This window comes from Acomys minous, assembly GCF_964271855.1.
Source record: "Acomys minous genome assembly, chromosome: 11".
Taxonomy (NCBI): Eukaryota; Metazoa; Chordata; class Mammalia; order Rodentia; family Muridae; genus Acomys; species Acomys minous.
The window spans coordinates 60,988,644-61,009,753 of NC_140492.1; the positions used below are offsets into that span (position 1 = coordinate 60,988,644).

The 21,110-nt window shown below is 47.5% G+C and overlaps 1 protein-coding gene across 4 annotated transcripts in view; it reads left to right on the top strand.

The window, feature by feature from the left end:
* The window catches only part of TMEM44 (transmembrane protein 44), a 34,173-nt gene extending 13,178 nt beyond the window's left edge, over window positions 1-20,995 (top strand). Inside the window, exons 9-12 of one of the 4 annotated variants that reach the window (XM_084801731.1) lie at window positions 2,955-3,113; window positions 13,928-13,960; window positions 18,245-18,335; window positions 18,665-18,783. In XM_084801731.1, the coding sequence (XP_084657857.1) occupies window positions 2,955-3,113; window positions 13,928-13,960; window positions 18,245-18,286 (234 nt within the window). In that variant the 3' untranslated portion in view covers window positions 18,287-18,335; window positions 18,665-18,783. Of the gene's footprint in view, window positions 1-2,954; window positions 3,114-13,927; window positions 13,961-18,244; window positions 18,336-18,664 lie in introns of all 4 variants that reach the window. The other 3 variants (XM_084801729.1, XM_084801730.1, XM_084801732.1) reach the window with 3 other exon arrangements.
* The last annotated feature ends 115 nt before the right edge of the window (window positions 20,996-21,110 follow it).

The window sequence follows — 21,110 nt, forward strand, 5'->3', positions numbered from 1 at the left end:
TCACATGTGGTCCGAGTAGTCAGGAAGTCACCAGATGGTTGCAGGCTGCAGGGCGGTTAGGGGGGAATGCCTAAGGCTTTTGGGGTGAGGGGGCAAGTTAGGAAGGAGAGGGAAGGGAAAGTTGTTGTTGTTCTCCTCCTCCGCCCCTCCTCCTCCTTCTACTTCTTCTTCTTTTGGTTTTTTTGAGACAGGGTTTCTCTGTATAGCTCTGGCTGTCCTGGAACTTGCTTTGTAGACCAGGCTGGCCTTGAACTCACAGAGATCCAAGCACCTCTGCCTCCCAAGTGCTGGCATTAAAGGTGTCCACCACCACACCTAGCTAAAGATAGATAGATAGATAGATAGATAGATAGATAGATAGATAGATATTATGAATATGAATACTCTATCTGCATGTACACCTGCAGGCCAGAAGAGGGCACTAGATCTCATTATAGATGGTTGTGAGTCACCATGTAGTTGCCAGGATTTGAACTCTGGACCTCTGGAAGAGCAGTCAGTGTTATACACCACTGAGCCATCTCTGCAGCTAGGGATGCCTTCTTATAGCGGTAAGAGTCTCAGGGAACAGCAGCTGGGAATAGTTTACCTGGCAGAAAAAAAAAAAACACTAAAGTTTCCTCTACAAATTGAGTTACTATACAGAAAGAAAATGTATACTGTTGGCCTCTTTTTAAGATTTTAATTTTGCCAGGCTGTGGGAATGTGCACGGCTTTAGTCTCAGGACTCAGGAGGCAGAGGTGAATGGGTCTCTGAATTTGAGGCCAGTTTGGTCTACACACACACACACACACACACACACACAGAGAGAGAGAGAGAGAGAGAGAGAGAGAGAGAGAGAGAGAGAGAGAGAGAGAGGAAGGGAGAGAGAGCGAAAGGGAGAGAGAGAGAGAGAGAGAGAGAGAGTTCTAAGACAGCCAGGGCTACACAGAGAAACCCTGTCTTGAAAGACACCAGTAAAAAGATTTTAGTTTTTACTTATTTAAATGTTTTTCATTAAATCTATTCATCATAGACGGTACCTTATTACCTAAAGATATTTTCATACCAGTGTATACTATGTGTACACTGTATGTACACTGTATGTATGTTGTATACAGTATGTTCCCCACCCCGTGTATTAGTACTTGATGCATTGCTGAGACAAAACAGCTTCAGGGAGACAGGGTTTAGTTTGTCTGACAGTCTGACGACACAGTCCATCATGACGGGGAGTTTGAAGCCACTGGTCATGCTGTATCCACATCCAGGAAGCGGGGAGAGACGATGCTTATGCTCAGCCCTCTCCCTCTGTTCCAGGCAGTTCAGGACCGCCCCAGGGATGGCACTGTCCACTGTCAGGGTGGCTCTTCCCACTAAACTGACCTACTTCTCACATGCCTGCCCAGAGAGCTGTTTCCTAGGTAGTGCTTGGTCCTGTCAAGTTGACCATTAATATTAGCCATCCCAGCACCTTCTGCTCGCTGGCCCTTTTCTTTCTGCCTTCTCCTTCCTTTGAGTCCACTTTGTTTTCTTAGTCAGTGTTACTTCTATGGGACAGTTTTATTTCTATGTTCATGTCATATATACACACATAACTGTATGTATCCTTACAAAAATCAAGGAGTGTGAGAGAAAGCATTAGTAATTTACCTTTCTGCGACTGACTTTAATTCTCTTAATGTGAATATATCAGGTTAACTCTATTTTCCTGCAAGTGACCCAGACTGTGTGTGTGTGTGTGTGTTTTTTTTTTTTAATGCCAATTTCACTGTGCATTTAAGCTGCATTGTCTTTATTTACCTGTCCGTATTGGACACCTGGTTGGTTTCACAGCTCACCGACAGTGCATGGTGCTGCAGTAAACACTGGTGTGTGAGTGTGTCTGTGATGAGTTTACACTCCTCAGGAGCATACCCAGGAGCGCTTTTTTTAGCTCATGCTAGATCTAACTTTCTTTCTTTCTTTCTTTCTTTTTTTAGACAGGGTTTCTCTGTGTATCCTTGGCTGTCCTGGACTCACTTTGTAGACTAGGCTGGTCTTGAATTCACAGCAATTCACCTGCCTCTGCCTTCCGAGTGCTGGGATTAAAGGTGTGTGCCACCACCACCCGGCCTAGATCTGTCTTTAGTTTTGTGAGACTCCTCCATACTGACTTCCTGGTGTGTGTGTGTGTGTGTGTGTGTGTGTGTGTGTGTGTGTGTGTACGTGCGTGTGTGCATGCTAGAAGAGGACAGTGGAGCTGCAAGCAGTTGTGAGCCCTGTGATATGGGTGCTTGGATCCGAACTCAGGTCCTCTAGAGGAACAACAAGCGTCCTTAGCCACTGAGCCATCTCCCCAGACCTGTGGTTTGTTTTTTTAACGACTGCCGTTCTGACTAGGGTGAGAGAGAATTTCAATGTAGTTTTTAATTAAGATTTTCTCTGATGGCTGGGCATAGTGGCACACGCCTTTAATTCTAGCACTTGGAAGGCAGAGGCAGGCAGATCTCTGAGTCTGAGGCCAGCCTGGTCTGCAAAGTGGGTCCATGTACATCTGCAGGCCAGAAGAGGGCACCAGATCTCATTATAGATGCTTGTGAGCCACCATGTCGTTGCTGGGAATTGAACTCAAGACCTCTGGAAAAGCAGCCAGTGCTCTTAAACCTCTGAGCCATCTCCCCAGCCCCTATAATGCTGCTCTTAACAATGCGCCCCGCCCCATACCATAGCTTATCATGCTATGTCTGAGGCATGCTACTAAGTGAAAATAAAATAATAAGAGAGTGTGTTACTGTTTGTGGAAGTAGGGGACACACGAGTGTACCCATCTGGACCATCTAGAAAGACACAAGGGAATCCGAATGCTGGCCACCTCTGGATGCTGAGGAACAGGGTTTAAGGGACACTGCACCACACACATTTGTGCCTTTGGAACACTGAAAAGTGAAGTAAACCAAACATCCCTGCCCACCCTTCCCTTCACTCCCTGCAGGCAGGCTGTGGCACCACCAGGCTCCCGGGGGACGGACAGACAAGCGCCGGAGATGCCTCCTTGGAGGAGCCTCCCTCCTACCCTCCCATTCAGGTCATCCAGGCCCACGTGTCTTGCAGCAGCTCTTCGGAAGTCTCCTCCATCAACTCTGACCTGGAGGTACCAGGGCCTGGTGGGTGGGTGTGCCACCTACCAACACTTGCTGGGGCCTCCTTGAGATTGGAGTGCTTTGTAACCCTGCTTTATTCACCTCCAAACTGCTAATCATAAGTGAAGCTCTGCATGGCTCCTGCAGTCCACAGAGGAGCTCCTCACACTGGGGCAGGCACTCAAGCAATTCCGTGGTTGGGCTGGTCAAGGGAACACTGAGTGTTGGGGTCCAGTTCTCACAGACTGTTTGCACATTCAGGTCTTTCCTACAGGAAAAAAAAAATATGCATGAGTAATAAATCTCTTTAAAGGGTTGATGGTTTAGGTTGTGACCCCGGTGGTCAGGCGGCTGAGGCATGAGGATCATGAGTTCAAATCCAGCCTGGGCTCTATAAGACTATGTGAAAAGGAAAGGAGAGGGGCAGGAAGGAAGGTGTCAGTATTTCCCAGCCCATCTGACCATAGTAGAATTTCTTTACCCCAGAGAATGACATACATCCCCGCTACTTCGGTGTCTTATACGTGGGATCCCAGTGCTCAGGAGGCTAAGGGTACAGGACCGCTGGAGAGATGGCTCAGTGGTTAAGAGCGCTGCCTCCTCTTCCAAAGGACCCGGGTTCAATTCCCAGCACCCACATGGCAGCTCACAACTGTCTGTAACTCCAAGATCTGACACCCCTACACCAATACATATAAATTAAAATGAAATAAAATATTTTTTAAAAATCCAGCACCAGGTCCTCTAACCAGCTCTCACCTCCTCAGTGCCCCTGGTTTTGAGAGCAGGTAACATGAGCAAGGGCCTGGGTGGGCGCATGGCCTTCTCTGGGCATGTGGTCCATCTGGCCTGCCAGTACTCAGAGTGCAGTCCTGCTTGGCTGGAACTTGATAGGTATGGGCCTTGAGCCTATCCTCCTGCTGAGATTATAGCTGTGGTGTGCTACCATGCCTGGCCTTTTCTTTCTTTCTTTCTTTCTTTCTTTCTTTCTTTCTTTCTTTCTTTCTTTCTTTCGAGACAGGGTTTCTCTGTGTAGCCTTGGTTGGTTTGGACTCTCTTTGTAGACTAGGCTGGCCTCGAACTCACAGAGATCCCATCTGACTCTGCCTCCCAAGTGCACATCAGGGACGCACACACAGATATAGCTCTCCGCTGTGTCCTGTCTCTCTGAGTTCCCAGCCCCCTTCAACAAGGGAGTCTCCACTTGTCAGAGGACAAAGGAGAGCAGGGAATACGCAGGTGTCACATGTATGTTGAAGGATACTAGCTGGCATTTTTGGTGGAGTAATTGACTAAATTTTGTGTCCTAGCCTTTTGGGTGTTGAATGCCCATTTATGAAATGATGGTAGTAAGTCGTACATAATGTTGATTTGTGGGTTGGTTTTGGTTTGACTTTTTCCCCCCAAGACAGGGTTTCTCTGTGTAATAGCCTTGGCTGTCCTGGAGTTCTCTTTGTAGACCAGGCTGTCCTTGAACCCACGGAGGTCCGCCTGCTTCTGCCTTTCCAAGTGCTGGGGTTACAGGTGTGCACCCAGCCCGGCTTGGTTTGATTTTTTTTTTTTAACAGTGTCTTGCTTGCATGTATGCCTGCATACCAGAAGAGGACACCAGATCTCATTATAGATGGTTATGAGCCACCATGTGGTTGCTGGGAATTGAACTCTGGACCTTTGGAAGAGCAGACAGTGCTCTTAACCTCTGAGCCATTGCTTCAGCACCCTGGTTTGATTTTTTGTCTTATTTTGTTTTTTTCTGAGACAGGGTTTCTCTGTGAAGCCCTGGCTGTCCTGAACTTGCTTTGTAGGCCAGGCTGGCCTTGAACTTACAGTGATCTACCTGCCTGTGCCTCCTGAGTGCTGGGATTAAAGGCGTGCACCACCACACTTGGCCCCTTGGTTTGATTTTTTTAAATGTGTTTATTTAACAAAATAATCATTATCAACCCAGAGTCTGGAAATTAGTCAGACTTATTGCTGCCCTGCCTGACCGGCTAGTGCGATTAGCTCCATGTTCACTGTCTCTGGGGCCTTGGCAGCCATGTCACTGGCTGTGTGTGGTCGAGAATGGCAGGCAGGAGCCCTGAGCTGTGGCACCTCAGCTCTCTACGTTCACCTTTTCATGCGGGCAGAAGCAGCCAAAGCCACTTTGCTTAGCCTGGACTCTGAGCTTCTGTTGTGATTTGAGACAAGGTCTCACTGTGTAGTGTGTGCTGGTCATGAACCTCTCAGTTTGTTTGCTGCTAAGTGAGATCAGGAGAGCGTCTATTAGCAGATGATACAGCCGTATACCTCACCTTGGCAGCGGGTCAGTCATTCAGCAAGCATTTTTCAGAGCGTGGGCATTTGAAGGAAAAACACCTGAGGGCAGAGGGACCAACCACAGCGAGGCAGATCTTCTGTGCACGCCTTGAGAAGTCTCGCCTGGAAGACGGAAAGGTGGGGATGAGAGGCCTCAGAGATCACTTCCTGGGCTCCTAGCCTGTCTCATCCCTAAGATAGCATCATTCACATGCATGCTTGATGGCACTCACCTCAGGCTCCAGGACAGCCCTCCTCCCTCCTGATGCTCCTGCCACTCCCGGCCCCTCTGCCCTGAATGTTCCTGAGTGGCTGAATCTGTCCATTCCCCCATCCCTGTGGGCTGAATCTGTCATTGATCACCTGGGCTCTGTTTGACCCCTTAGGTGAATGAATGAGTTCTTCCACTGTCCAGGCCGGTAGCTGGGCCTAGGGGACACTCAGTGTCGGTCACCTTTATCCTTTATCAATTTCCTTCCTTCCTTTCTTTCTTTCTTTCTTCCTTCCTTCCTTCCTTCCTTCCTTCCTTCCTTCCTTCCTTCCTTCCTTCCTTCCTTGTAGTTCTGGCTGTCCTGGACTTGCTTTGTAGACCAGGCTGGCCTTGAACTCACAGAGATCCACCTGCCTTTGCCTCCTGAGTGCTACGATTAAAGGCATGTGCCATCACACCCAACTTCTGGCAGAGTCTTATACAGGTACTATTGATTTTTGTTTGTTTGTTTGTTTTGTTTTTCAAGACAGGGTCTCTTTGTGTTAGCCTTGGCTGTTCTGGACTGGGTTTGTAGACCAGGCTGGCTTGACCTCACAGAGATCCGCCTGCCTCTGCCTCCCAGGGTACTGGGATTAAAGGCGTGCGCCACCACACCGGACCACCTGTGGTCTTGCAGGTCTCATGCCTTCTGCCATCACTGGGATTGACTGTAGATCTTACTGTTTTATCCTGTGTTGAACAGGCACCCCCTGAGGACAGAGGCACAATACAGACGAGGCAGAACAAGCCTGGTTCTGCCTATGCTCTTGGGTACCATCTCTGCCAGCACAGTGGTGAAACAAAGCAGGTTTCAGAGCTTATGGCACTAAGTTCAAATCTTGGATTGGCCTCTTTTTTCCTCTTTTTTTTTTTTTTTTTTTTTTAAATTCTAACAATCACTGTCTAGGCTAGCAGGTGCTGTGGACACTCCCCTGGGAGAACCACAATGTCTTAGTCATTTTTCTATGGCTATGATGAAACACCATGACCCAAAGCAAGTCGGGAAGGGAAGTGGCTTACACTTCCGGATCACAGTCCATCACTGGAGGAAGTCGGGACAGGAACTCAAGCAGAACAGGAACCTGGAGGCAGGAGCTGATGCAGAGGCCATGAAGGAGTGCTGCTTACTGGCTTGCTCAGCCTGTTTTCTTGTAGAACCCTGGACCACCTGCCCAGGGGTGGTACCACCTACAGTGGGCTGGACCTCCCGCATTGATCACGAATTGGGAAAATGCCTTACAGGCTTGCCCACAGCCTGATCTTATGGAGGCATTTTCTCAATTGAGGTCCCCTTCTTTCAGATGACTCTAGCTTGTGTTGAGTTGATATAAAAATAGCCAGGGTGTGTAGAAAACTCATTTTTTTTTTTTTTTGGCCTGTCTTCAGTGTAGCACTGAAGAAGACTGCTCAGGAGAACAGATGAACACTTTTCAAACCTGATTATGAGGGATAGCCACATAGAAAGACCATTTTGCATGGTCTGTGTGGACTTTAAGCATACTCAGGAGAAGGCACACTCTACAGACCGCAAATCCACATGTTATTCATGGAACCCACTTAACACAAGGGCAGTGGCGCACCTATAAAGCCATCTCAAAACACTGGGCCTGCCCTGAGAATGGCAGAAAGAATGGAAAGGCACAAAGGGCCAGCCAAGGCTGAGTGTGAAAGAGCTTTGATGTTGTAGAGCATTCTTGAGTCCCCTGCACAATGGGGGGTATAAAGGTGGATTGGTGGTGAAGGTTGTTTACAGTGGGCCAATGTGGTGGGGTTTTTTGTTGTTGTTTTTTGTTTTTTGTTTTCTTGTTGTTTAATGAAAACAGTCCCCACAGGTTTATAGGGAGTAGCACTATTGGAAGATGTGGCCTTGTTAGAGGAAGTGTGTCAGTGGGGGAGGGGCTTTGAGGTTTCAGATGCTCAAGCCAGGCCCAGAGTCACTCTCTCCTCCTGCTGCCTGCCGATCCAGATGTAGACCTCTCAGCTCCTTCTCCAGCACCATGTCTGCCTGCGTGCCACCATGCTCCTCGCCATGATGACAACAGACTAAACCTCTGAACTGAGGGCAAGTCCCCATTAAATATTGTCCTTTAGAAGAGTTTCTGTGGTTCTAGTGTCATTTCACAGCAACGAAGCCCTGAGACAGCTAGTACCCCAAACCAGAAAGACTTCCCTCAGGAAAGCAGAGGGTAAGCCACCAGCCAAGAGGGCCAGTGTCCCTGATAACTGCTGCGTCCATGGCAGCCTAGACACCTGAGACACACATGCGCACTATGCACACTCACAACTGCTCTTGAGTGTTTTTGTTTCTGTGGCTCAAGGCCCAGAAGCCGTGGTTGACCTTGACCAGAGGAGCACTTGAACAGCAACACTGCTGTGTACCTTGTGTACTGTGTCCCTCCCCCCCCCCCCATGTGCTCCAAGGTTCACTGTGCATCAGTAAGACTATAGATGTAGGAGTCTGCACATCGCTTGCACACACAATAGCCTCTCCCAGGCGGCCCTTCCCTTCCAACCTTAGCATCTTTCTGAAGAAGCTGTGCCACCTTCACAAAGGAAGCCTATCCACCGTGGGCCGAGGCTTGCTTTCTCTGATCCAGCACAGTGAGCCTGTACAGACCTGCTGGAGATGTCGGCCAGTCAGACCACCCAGAGCAGTCCCGCCTTGCTGGAAAGCCTTGCGCTTCCCGAGAGCACTTCCTGGCCTATGGATTGCTTCAGGCAGCGTATCCCGTTTCCCTCCCTGCCACAGAGCAGTGCAGGGAGTGTGAAGCAGTCAGAGAGGAGAGGTTCTAACGCTAGTTGATCCAGTGCAAGTGCTATGTAATTGGTTATTCAGTCATTGACTTAGTCACTTTTCTGTTGCTGTGATGAGACACCACGACCATGGCAGCAGGCAGGCTGGCATGTGCTGGAACAGTAACTGAGAGCTCACATCTTTTTTTTTTTTTTAAGATTATTTCTTATTTTGTATACAGTGCTCTGGCTGCATGTGCACTTTCAGGCCAGAAGAGGGCATCAGATCACATTATAGATGGTCGTGAGCCACCATGGGGTTGCTGGGAACTGAACTCAGGACCACTGGAGGAGCAGTCAGTGCTCTTAACCTCTGAGCCATCTCTCCAGCCCACATCTTGAGGCACAAGCATAAGGCAAAGGGAATTAAAAGCCCAGTAACACACCTTCTTAAAAAAGGTCACACCCCTTAGCCCTTCCCAAATAGTTCCACCCACTGGGAACCAAGCATTCAAATATATAAACTTCCAGGCGTGGTGGTACATGTCTTTAATCCCAGCACTCGGGAGGCAGAGGCAGATGGATTGCTGTGAGTTCAGCAGCCTGGTCTACAAAGTGAGTCCAGAACAACCAAGGCTACACAGAGAAACCCTGTCTTGATAAACAAACAAACAAAAAAAGATGAGAGTTTGGGGAAATATGATGTAGGATTTTAAGGTTTGCAAGAGGCAAAAAGGAAAATCCATTTAGTTCAATCAAGGAGATGAAACTGTTTTGTCTCTCTCTGGCCATTATGAAAATGTGACCTCCCTGGTCTTAGGAACAGTCACTTCTTCCCCAATATAAGAAGAGGTAGCTGAATAGATGGTCTCCGGTGCTCTGGTTCCCATAGTGCATAGTTTAAACCTAGAATATGACCTTATTTCCCTTCTACTTCCTCAGGAATAATAATAACGACAATAATAAAAATACTGCCACGTGCTGTGTAGAAAAAAGAAAAAAAACTTGTGCATGTTTCTTTTTTTCTTCTCTCTCTCTCTCTCTCTCTCTCTCTCTCGTTTTGTTTTGTTTTTGTTTTTGTTTTTCAGGACAAGGTCTCTCTGTGTAGCCTTGGCTGTCCTAGACTCGCTTTGTAGACCAGGCTAGCCTCGAACTCACAGCGATCCCCCTGCCTCTGCCTCCCGAGTGCTGGGATTAAAGGCGTGCGCCACCACGCCTGGCCCCAGCGCATGTTTCTGGATTTCAGAAGCATGGAAAACATGCTTTAGGAGACTCATGAATTGAAGCACTGAGCGCTATGATGCACAGAGGTGACAGAATCAGAGCCTTGGAAATAATTTAAGCATGCATGGGGCCAGGTATGGTGGCCACACCCGGAGGTCCAGTCCCTTGGGAGTTGGAGGCTGGCTTGCATGACGTGTCAAGATCCTATCCTAAAGGATAAAGACTATGGAAATGTTTACTGAGTGTAAAAGAGAAAAAGTATTTGCACCTTTTGCTCTTTACTGCAGTGTAAACATTGTAAATATATACGTCATCATTATACATATGGCATGATTATGATCATTGTTCTCAGAAGGCTATTCAAGAACTGTTCAGAAAGAAACTCTCACAAGGCTAGAATATAGGCTGGGCGGTGGTGGCGCACGCCTTTAATCCCAGCACTCGGGAGGCAGAGGCAGGCGGGTCTCTGTGAGTTCGAAGTGAGTCCAGGACAGCCAAGGCTACACAGAGAAACCCTGTCTCGAAAAAACCAAAAAAGAAAAAAAAAAGGAAAAAGAAAGAATAGAATATAGAACTTGTGTGTGTGTGTGTACTTTTACGATTTTATTTTTATTTTATGAGGCTGAGTATTTTCTGCATGAATGGCTGTGTACCACATGCATGCAGTGCCTGAGGAGGCCAGAAGAGGGCACTGTATCCTCTGGAATTGGAGTTTCTTACAGATGCCTGTGAGCCACCATGTGGTTCTGGGACTCGAACTTGAGTCCTCTAGATGAAAAGCCAGTGCTCTTAACTGATGAGCCATGTCCAGTCCGAGGTGTATGAGTACTTTTGGAATAGAGTCTTATGCGGCCCAGGCTAGCTTTAAATCAATATGTTGCTGAAAACTTGAACTTAAAAACTTCAGATCCTCTGTCTTACCCCTCCCCAGTGCAGGCTGGCATGGCTTTTTAAAAAGCATTTATTTATTTATTTTATGTACGTTGATTTTTTTTCCTTGCATGTGTATTTGTGAGAGGGTGTTGGAACTCCTGTAGCTGAAATTACAGTGGTAAACGACCTTGTAGGTACTGGGAATTGAACCCGGGGCCTTTGGAAGAACAGCCAGTACTCTCAACCACTGGGCCATCTCTCCACTGCCCTTCCCATGTTATTTTGTAATCTTTTTCTCTGAGAAACAAACAACAACAACAACGACAACAACATATGTTTGTTTTTTGTTTTGTTCTTGAAATAGGGAAAGACTGAAAACATTTGTTTATTGCTAGTCTTTTGGGAGGAGAGAGCTATTATATGTAATAATTAAGGCAATGTTATATTTAATAATTAAAGCAGTGATAGATAGAAGGCACGGTGCCAGATATTATGTTGTACAGAGTTTATTAAATGAGCATCGAGGGAGAAGGAAAGGGGGGCAGGGGCACGAGAGAGAGAGAGAGAGAGAGAGAGAGAGAGAGAGAGAGAGAGAGAGAGAGAGAAGTAGGGTGGTAGAGGAGGTAAAGAGAGGAGGTAAGAGAGAGAGCCACATGGAGGGTTTGTCCTTTTATATGGCCCTGGGAGGGCCACGCCCCCGTGGCAGAGAAGCGATGACATCATAGGTAGGCAGACTGAAGCAGAATGCTAATAAGGGCTCCGCACAAAGACTTGAATTAAGTGAGCTTCTTGGGATGTTGGTTTAAAATGCTAATTTAAAAGCCAGGTGTGGTGGTGTGGATTTGTAATTCCAGCACTGCAGGCAGAGGCCGGAAGGGTTGCTGGTCTGAGGTTAGTTTGGTCTGCAAAGAGACTCTGTCAATAACAAAAACAACAACAAAAACCCTAACAACAAAACCCAAAACCCCAAACTACTCCTTCCAGCAGAGGGCGCTCCCCTTAAATCTCATGAAGTCCTTGCTGTTGCTGGCTTGGGAAGTCTGTAAAGGTTTCGCTTCCACCCGGCTGGTAGACTCAGGCCTGCTTATTGGCTTGCTTCATTTTAAATAAACTTTTCATTTTGGAGTAATTTTGGGTGTACAGATTTTTTTTTTTCAAAATTGGTACAGATTTCCCATTTGCCCTTTGCCCAACTGCTCTGTTCACGTGTTACATAACGTGCTACATTTAGCAAAGCTAAGAAATGAACCCAGTACATTTCTACCAGCTGGACTCCAGGCTCTGTTTGGATCTCAGCGCTTTTCCACCGGCTGGATCCGGTCCAGGACAGCACACTGCGCTCTGAGACACTTCTTAAAGAAGCAAGTGCACAGCAACTGTAACATGCCAAAAGCCATTTTACATCTTCATGAATGGTTATATATATTTTTAATTTTTTTTTTGAGACAGGGTCTCTCTGTGTAGCCTCAGCTGTCCTAGACTCGCTTTGTAGACCAGGCTGGCCGTGAACTCACAGCAATTCACCTGCCTCTGCCTCCTGAGTTCTGGGATTACAGACGTGCATCACCATGCCCAGCTCAGAATGTCTATACTTTCTAAGGGAGAGCAAAGCAGTTTTGAATTTAACTTCTCTTCTTATTTCCATTACACTTTAAAGTCACGAAGCTTTCTCAGCCCCTACTTTACATCAGTTTAGTAAACTGTACTTCCGTACTTTGTACTTCTTCTCATGAATATTTTCCATACATTTCCCCAGAAGAATGTCGTTAAAAGATGGATGTGGGGGCTGGAGAGATGGCTCAGAGGTTAAGAGCACTGACTGCTCTTCCAGAGGTCCTGAGTTCAATTCCCAGCAACCACATGGTGGCTCACAACCATCTATAATGAGATCTGATGCCCTCTTCTGGCCCGCAAGCCTCTCAAAAGAAGTCTGGCACTAGGCGTGGTGGTTGCACACCTTGCAAACTCTGAGAGTTTGAGGCCAGCCTGGTTTACAAAGAGAGTTCCAGGACAGCCAAGGCTACACAGAGAAACCCTGCCTCTAAAAACTTAAAAAAAAAAAAAAAAAGGAAGAAAGAAATAAACAAACAAAGAAAGAAAAAGGATGGCACCTAGAGGCGCAGTTCTGGTAGAATTAATAATGCTTAGGCCAGGTTTAATGTCTCACCTAAACTCCCAGCTCTTGGAACTGCCACATGTTCAAGGTCAGCTTGAGCTACAATAAAAATTGAAGGTGAACATTCGGGAGGCCCTGGGTTTCATGGTAAATCCCTCCTCCCCGTGCAAAATAAGATGGAGGTTACGGGTGCTGCAGAAGTTAGCTGAGGTACAAGGGGATTGGATTAGGGTTAGTCATGACGTCACAATGAGGACTTATTATCTATGGAAGCATCCTAAGGCATTTGCATATAAAGTGATTTACTTTAAAATACCAAATCAGAAGACTGGGCAGCAGGCTGCCTACCGGCATTCGCTGTTCCTTTGCTTTTGTGTGTGACTGAGAAACCTATACTTAAAGCATTTCAAAATAAACATTTAAAGAGTGAGGCACGACGTCATCACATGCATTGGGGAGATAAAGGGAGGAGAATCAAGGCTAACTAACCTCAGCTTTGTAGTGAGTTCGAGGCCAGCCTCAGCTAGCTACCTGAGATCCTGTCACCAGAAAACAAGTCAGAGAGTGGAACAGCGGAAGCTTTGTTTTCACGGGCCAGTAACCTTAAATCCATCCCCTGCGAGGCAGCCTAATGGGCAGCTGCAAGCAGCCTATGAGCTGTGACTCCTAGCTCTTGTGTCAAAAGCACGCGTCTCCCAGGCACCAAATGAAGAGACGGGGAACCACAGCAGACAGTCTGTGCTGCCCCTCCAGGAACTTGAGTCAGACACACTTGAGGCTTGGAGTGGAACCAACCACGCTATAAACCACTGAGTACAAATGACTCTAAGCTGCTTGGCAAGCCTCCGTGTTTCGAGATGGAGATTTTATTTGCAGCTGCTCTCTTCTTAGTTTTATGAGTTTGCATTGGATCATCCCAGCTATGTGGTTAATAAATAGAAGATTTACTGTTATTACTATTATTAGAACCACCAGCCTCCATAATTTCGAGTCATAGTCATTGCTGAGTCTCTGTAAGTCATGTCTCCCAGAACCTGCAGCCCTGCATAACAATCATGGGATTAGATTTTTTTTTGATCACTTAACTAACTTACTAATTTAATTACTCTGCCAATAGCAACCGCCTTGCTACTTCTTGGAATGTTGTCTTCACCCCTTCACCACCCCACACCTATCCCTACCCCCATCTCCCATCCCCCACTCCCATCCCCCACCCCCCACCATCCAAGGCTCTGGCTCCTGGTTCACTGAGCTCCTGAGCTGACTCCTAGCTCTGCTCTGTGGCAGGGGCACCATCTGTCCAACACTTTCTGTCTCTTTTTATCCTACAGCAGGAGTATTGGGAAGCCCTAAACTTGGAGCAGGTATGGACAAGTGTTCGATCTCTTTGGGGAGGGACTTCTATGTTAATTTTTCCATTTTTGTTTTTGTTAGAATGGAGAACATGACTTTTTGTTGTTGTTGTTGGGTTTTTTTTGTTTTGTTTTTGTTTTTGTTTTTTGTTTTTTGGTTTTTCCAGACAGGGTTTCTCTGTGTAGCCTTGGCTGTCCTGGACTCACTTTGTAGACCAGGCCTTGAACTCACAGCGATCCGCCTGCCTCTGCCTCCTGAGTGCTGGGATTAAAGGCATGAGCCACCACGCCTGGCTTTTTTTTAGTTTTGTTTTTTGTTTTTTTGGTTTTGTTTTGTTTTAAGATTTATTTATCTGTTATGTATACAGTGTTCTGCCTTCCCACCAGAAGAGGGCACCAGATCTCATAGATGCGTGTGAGCCACCATGTGGTTGCTGGAAATGAACTCCAGACTTTTGGAAGAGCAGGCAGTGCTCTTAACCTCTTAGCCATCTCTCCAGCCCCTTAAATGCCTTTTAAGATTTAAGCCAAGTTAAAGGGTTCACCTGCTCAAAGTGCCGGACTATTTCTGTTCTCAGTCAGGTGAATCCATCAGGGTTAACAAGAACAACTTAAGAGGCATTTAAGAAGCTGGGTACCATGGCACCCGGCTGTAATCCCAGAATTTGGGAGGCAGAAGCAGATAGATCTCTGTAAATTGGAGGCCAGCCTGGTCTACAAAGCAAGTCCAGGAGAGCCCAAGCTACACGAGAGACGCTGTCTTGAAAAACAAACAAAAAGAGGCATTTCAGGAGCTGGGATAGTGGCTTTCAAGCATCGGAGCATATAAGACGTCCTGTAGTGACTTGTTAAGATGCTAAATTCTATGTCCCAGCCCATCATCAGAGCCCCCAACATCAGCCCAGCTACTGCTGGCATGGCGCCTCTGGCATTGTTGGGTCAGAGCACATTCTGAGATCTCTGATCTAGGTCTTGGGTCTGCACTTGCCAACAGTAGTCACAGAAAGTACTGGGGCCATCCACAGAGGACCAAGCAGGCCCTGCTTCTGCCACTGAGCTCATGGCTCGGAGGCTAAAGGCCACTCAGTTGTTTTACGGAGAATCTTTGATGCAGGTTTGGTTAGATGGGCCAAGTCTGCAACCACAACTGCACAGGAAGTTTGCACAACCCGAGACAGAGACAGAGGACTGAGCTATGTGAACCAAATTATGTCAGTGCCAGGTTCTGCAGGGCCACTGGGTAGCAGAGATCTTTTTAACAGTGTGTGTGTGTGTGTGTGTGTGTGTGTGTGTATGAGTGTGTAAGTTAGAACAGAACATGAAGTATTCATGGAGGCCACTCTCCATCGTATTCTTTTGAGGCAGGACCTCTCCGTAAACCTGTGCCTTGTATTTTTTCAGCTAGACTGGCAGATGGCAAGCCCAGCAATCCTCCTGTCTCCACCCCTGGAGTCGCATCACTGGAGTCACAGGGTTCTTATGGTTATGCCAAAACTTTTAATACCCCCAGCACTCGGGAGGCAGAGGCAGGTGGATCTCGGTGAGTTCGAGGCCAGCCTGGTCTACAAAGTGATTCCTGGACAACCAAGGCTACACAGAGAAACCCTGTCTCCAAAACAAAACAAAAAGCAAACAAAATCTTTTTTAAAAAGATTTATTTATCATATATACACAGTGTTTTGCCTGTATATACACCAGAAAAGGGTACCTGATCTCACTATAGATGGTTGTGAGCCACCATGTGTTTGCTGGGAATTGAACTCAGGACCTTTGGAAGAGCAGCCAGTGCTCTTAACGTCTGAGCCATCTCTCCAGCCCCAAACAAAGGCTTTTAATGCACTGAGCCACATGTCTAGCTCATTGTGGGGTTCTTAATCACCAAGAGGCAGATCTTGGTTCAGTTATATAGGAAAACCATTAATTAAATTAGGTTCCTTTTCAAAACACAGCTGAAATGTGCATTGTAGAGTTGATGCACTGTGGGCATTACCTGAGAGTCTTGAAGTTTTGGGGTTTTTGTTGTTGCTGTTATTATTGTTTGTTGTTTGTTTTTGAGATAAGGTTTCTCTTATAGTCCTGGCTGTCCTGGACTCGTTTTGTAGACCAGGCTGGCCTTAAACTCACAGAAATCTGCCTGCCAAATCTGCCTGCCTCTGTCTCCTGAGTGCTAGGATTTTGTGGGGGGGCAGAGCAGAGGTTGAAGGATTTTTTAAAAAGATTTATTTATTTTATTTATTGCATATGAGTGCTTTATCTGCAAAAGAGGGTATCAGATTACATTATAGATGGTTGTGAGCCACCATGTGGTTGCTGGGAATTGAACTCAGGACCTCAGGAAGAGCAGGTGGCACTCTTAACCACTGAGCCATCTCTCTAGCCCCAACTTGAAGGATTTTTTTGTGTGGGACTTCTCAGGACTGAGCCTTGGTATTTTTTGTTTTGTTTTGTTTTTGTTTGGTTTTGGTTTTTTTTGTTTTGTATTTTGAGACAGGGTTTCTCTGTGTAGCCTTGGCTGTCCTGGACTCACTTTGTAGACCAGGCTGGCTCTGAACTCACAGCAATCCGCCTGCCTCTGTCTCCCAAGTGCTGGGATTAAAGGCGTGCGTCACCATGCCCAGCTTGGTGTTTTGGGTTTTTTGGGGGGCGGAGGTTGTTTTTTTTGTTTTGTTTTGTTTTGTTTTTTTGAGACGGGGTTTCTCTGTGTAGCCTTGGCTGTCCTGGACTCACTTTGTAGACCAGGCTGGCCTCAAACTCACAGCGATCCACCTGCCTCTGCCTCCCAAGTGCTGGGATTAAAGGCGTGCGCCACCACGCCTGGCAAGACTGAGCTTTGATACAGAAGTGATCTGTGGTGGTACAGTATCTTCCTATGAGTGTGCGTGTGTGTCTGGATCTATGATTCTGCCCAAATAGGTCTTTCAGCCCGAGCTGACATAGCTTCCGTGACCTTTGCTTGTTTCTGGATTTTTGCTGCTGCAGTTTGTTGTTTTGTATTTTGTAATTGGCTTTCATTGCATAGTCTCAATTGTCCAGGGACTCTCAAAGTAGACATCTACCCAGGCTGGCCTCAAACACACAGAGATCCTCCTGCCTCTGCCTTTGCCTCTGGAGTGCTGGGATTAAAGGGATGCACCATCCCGCCCAGCTGTAAAGTTCTCAGTCTTAAATCATGTGCAAAATTCACTCTCTGTCGCCGTGGAAGGGTGTTTTGCAGACAACTCATCTATACTCACAGAGACTATTCCCTCTTTTCAAACCTCTGCAGATTTCAGGTTGCCATTCTTATCAGAGTTGGCCATGGTGGTACCCATCATGCTCAACCGGGCATGGTGGCGCACACCTTTAATCCCAGCACTCAGGAGGCAGAGGCAGGTGGATCGCTGTGAGTTTGAGGCCAGCCTGGTCTACAAAGTAAGTCTAGGACAGTCAAGGCTACACAGAGAAAACTTGTTTCCAAAAAAATTGTGTGTGTGTGTGCTCACATGTGGATCAGAGAACAACTTACAGGAACCGGTTCTCTCTCACCATCATGTGGGTCTCAGGAATCAAACTTGTGCAGTCAGACTTAGCCGCAAGCTCCTTTTACCCACTGAGCCACCTCGCTGGCCCTAAAATGGCTTTTAAAATTCTTATTTTTATTTAATGCGTATGGATAATTTTTGCCTGCATGAAAGTCTGTATAGCACATGTATGCAGTACCCAAGGAGACCAGAGAAGAGGGCATCAGATCCTCTGAAAATGGAATTAAAGATGGTTGTGGGTTACACTGTAGGTGCTGGGAACTGAACCCAGGTCCTCTTGAAAAGCAGCCAGTGCTCTTACCGCTGAGCCATCTTACTAGCCCTGAGTTGGCCTTTAAGTGTTTACTTTAGACAAGTCCACTGAGTCTCAAGCTGAGAGGAAAGGCTATGTTGTTTGGGTTTTGTTGTTGTTTTTTGAGACAGGGTTTCTCTGTGTAGCCTTGGCTGTCCTGGACTCACTTTGTAGACCAGTCTGGCCTCGAACTCACAGTGATCTGGCTGCCTCTGCCTCCTGAGTGCTGGGTTTAAAGGTGTGTGCCACCACGCCCAGCTGAGGAAAGGCTATGTGGGGCCAAGGCAGAGCTGTCCTCTCCAGGCAGGCAAGGCAGATGTCCAAGGAGAGGCTGGAGCTGTCCATTTGCAGATGCAGTGAGTGGTGGAGGCAGGGGGGAGGGGGAGGGCGCCCTGGACTACAGCTCCAGGGGGCCAAGCTTGCTGCTGGAGGAGGTGTTTCCTTTGGCTGGAAAGAGCACTGAGTTTGGCTGCTCTTTTCCAGGAGTGTTATTTACCAAGGAGACTTCAGGACAGCGCTTGGTGAGGGAATGAATGGGAGAAATGGAAAGGGAAGTAGGGCTGGTCCGTTCAGGGTAGGTTTTCTGTCACTCCTTGATTTTAAAGCTACACTGTGTGGGGGCAGGAGACTTCACTCAGTGGCAGAACCTTTGCCTAGCATGCTCAAGACCCTGGGTCTCCCCCCCCCCCCCGCTCCCCCCCCACCCCAGTATCACTAAAATTAATAAAGCTATATTCTCTCTCTAGATCCTGGAACACAGGCCTGGCTAGCTATGCTTGCTGACTTTGCCTGGTCTTCCTTTGGGTCATGAGACCCAGGATTTGGGGTGGGGCTGGGGAGCTGGGCTGTAATAGTTGCAAAGGATCCGTCACACCAAGATACTTTTCTGTCCTTTCTCCACAGTGGGACCCTGAAGATGTCAACCTTGAGAGGAGCGAGGATGACATGGAACTCCTTAGGCCTCAGGTGCAAAGGAGCTCTTTGAGCCCGGTGGACCTGACCTCGGATGTCTGACATCTTCAGGAGCCTGCCCATCAGTTCAGAACTCAAGGTCAGGCATCTGCCAGTGACTAGGTGGGGACCAAACCACAGTGCCACCCATGGCAGGAATGGAAGTCGCTGCAGAAACTTCCCGGGGAGGGAGGAACCCTGAGCTGTCACTTAGCTCGGTTAGTCTACACCATGGCTGAGAATGGAGCTAAGGCTGTGGGGCCGGTGGACAGATCTGCACATGCGCAGTTTGCTATGATGATTACAAGGTCACAGATGGATCCTTGTTGGTAAACGCTTTCTTCCGAGTGACACGGGATCTAGCCATGGGAGTCAAGCATAAATATTGTTCACCAGGAGCTACCATTTGGATCTCAGAAGGATGCATTCTTCAAGACTCACCTATGCCCGGGTGATGGGTCCACCAGCTAGGGGACCTGGGCACATATACAGGAACTGAATTCTGTCCTCTGGTCACTAACGTAGCTGGCGCATGTTATATAGGACTGCCTGGTTACCTGAGTAGGTGAAATATCACTGGCAGAGCAAGGGTGACCAACCACCGCCCAATCTTTCTAGCAGGACTCTCTCCAACTTGGCAAAGTGTGTGCTGAGGCTGGGCTTGCACATGATGGGGTCTTGTGCGCTTTAGCGGGAAACAGAAAGTGTGTAAAGGATAAAGGCACAGTGCAAAGCACGGATATTTGAGGATGATTTGAATACTGTGACCATGAGCCAGTAGGGGGAATGTGGCCGGGCAGGAGCAAACACTGGAGTGAATAAATTTTACTTGAGTGAATTAAGGATGTCTCACGTTCGAGCACAGGAGTAACACTGAATCCCAGCCCAGAAGGCTGCCTCGAGGGAACTGGGAAAGGTGCCAAGGAACACAGCTCTGCTCCCAGTTGGCCCATGACCGGCTGTGACTCTGCTGCCGCCGGCGCAGCTGCCCAGTTGCCCACATTCTCCTAAGGGGCGGTGTAAGTCCCAACAGTGCAAAGAACGGGGTGCAGGTGGAGGTGGATTGACTGTGCAGGTCTCTGCGTGGTTCCTAATCCCCTGGGTGACCTCGAAACTAGAATTCAAAGCCACTTTATCTGCTTTGGGTCCTTGGTTCTCTCAGGAGGTGGCTTGCTGAAGTCAGCTTTGCTTCATAGTCTTAACCACTGAAACCACTGTGAGGCTAGAGGGCCATGGGGGATGGGGTGAAATGGAATATTCCAGCCTGGAACGCAGAGAACTAGAGGCTGATCTCTTTATAAACACTCAAAAGAGATGTTATATGAAGCTGGGCGTGGTGGCTCACACCTTTAATCCCAATACTCGGGAGGCAGAGGCAGGAGGATTGCTGTGAGTTCGAGGCCAGCCTGGTCTACAAAGTGAGTCCAGGACAGCCAAGGCTACACAGAGAGACCCTGTCTCAACCCCACCCCCAGCCCCCAGAGAGAAAGAGAGAGAGAGAGAGAGAGAGAGATGTTTTATGAAACTAAATTTCATATACGCTTTGACAATCTGTTTCAGTTGATTTACTTATTATTGATTGCTTTTTGTTTGCTTGTTTTGTTTTTTCAAGACAGGGTTTCTCTTGTAGCCCTGGCTGTCCTGGACTTGCTTTGTAGACCAGGCTGGCCTCGAACTCACGGAGATTCGCCTGCCTCTGCCTCTGCCTCCGGAGTGCTGGGATTAAAGGTGTGTCCACCAAAGTCTGGCATTGTGTTGTTTGTCTTTTTTAACAATTTTTTTTTAACCTGTGTATGTTGCACCTCCACCAAGGAGCACATACGGGGGTCAGAGTGACAATTTGCAGGTGTCAATTCTCTCTTTCCACCATGTGGGTTCTGGGAATCGAATCAGGTGTCAGTTTGGCAGCAGCTCCACCCTCTCTGCCCCCCATCTGCTTTAAATTTCACTACCCACTTAAGATAACTACTTTAAAGGTATGATATAGCTGAGTGGCAGAGTAAATGCTTAGCATGCACAAGTGGGTTCAATTTCTGCCATCAAAAAAAGTCAAAGCCTCCATGATACTTTCGAAGTTGTCTGCACTTCCTTTCTCTGCCCACTTACGTTTTGCCTGTGCGGGCAGTGAGCTCCATCCTCCCCGACCCCTCGCTTCTTTCCTGAAGCTAAAAGGCCATGTGTGAGCAGAAGGGGCTCTGCCTCCAACAAACCCAGATGCACTGCAGTGCTTAAGAGCTTTTGACAAGTCCAAGAATGGTGCTAGCTCAAATGACAGAGAAAGCCTAATATAATTAGGGATTGGTGGCACTGGCCTGTAATCCCAGGTATTCCAGGCCAAAGTAGGAGGTGGGAAAGATCGCCAAGCTCCGGAATAGTCTGGGTGATTTTGCAAAAACCC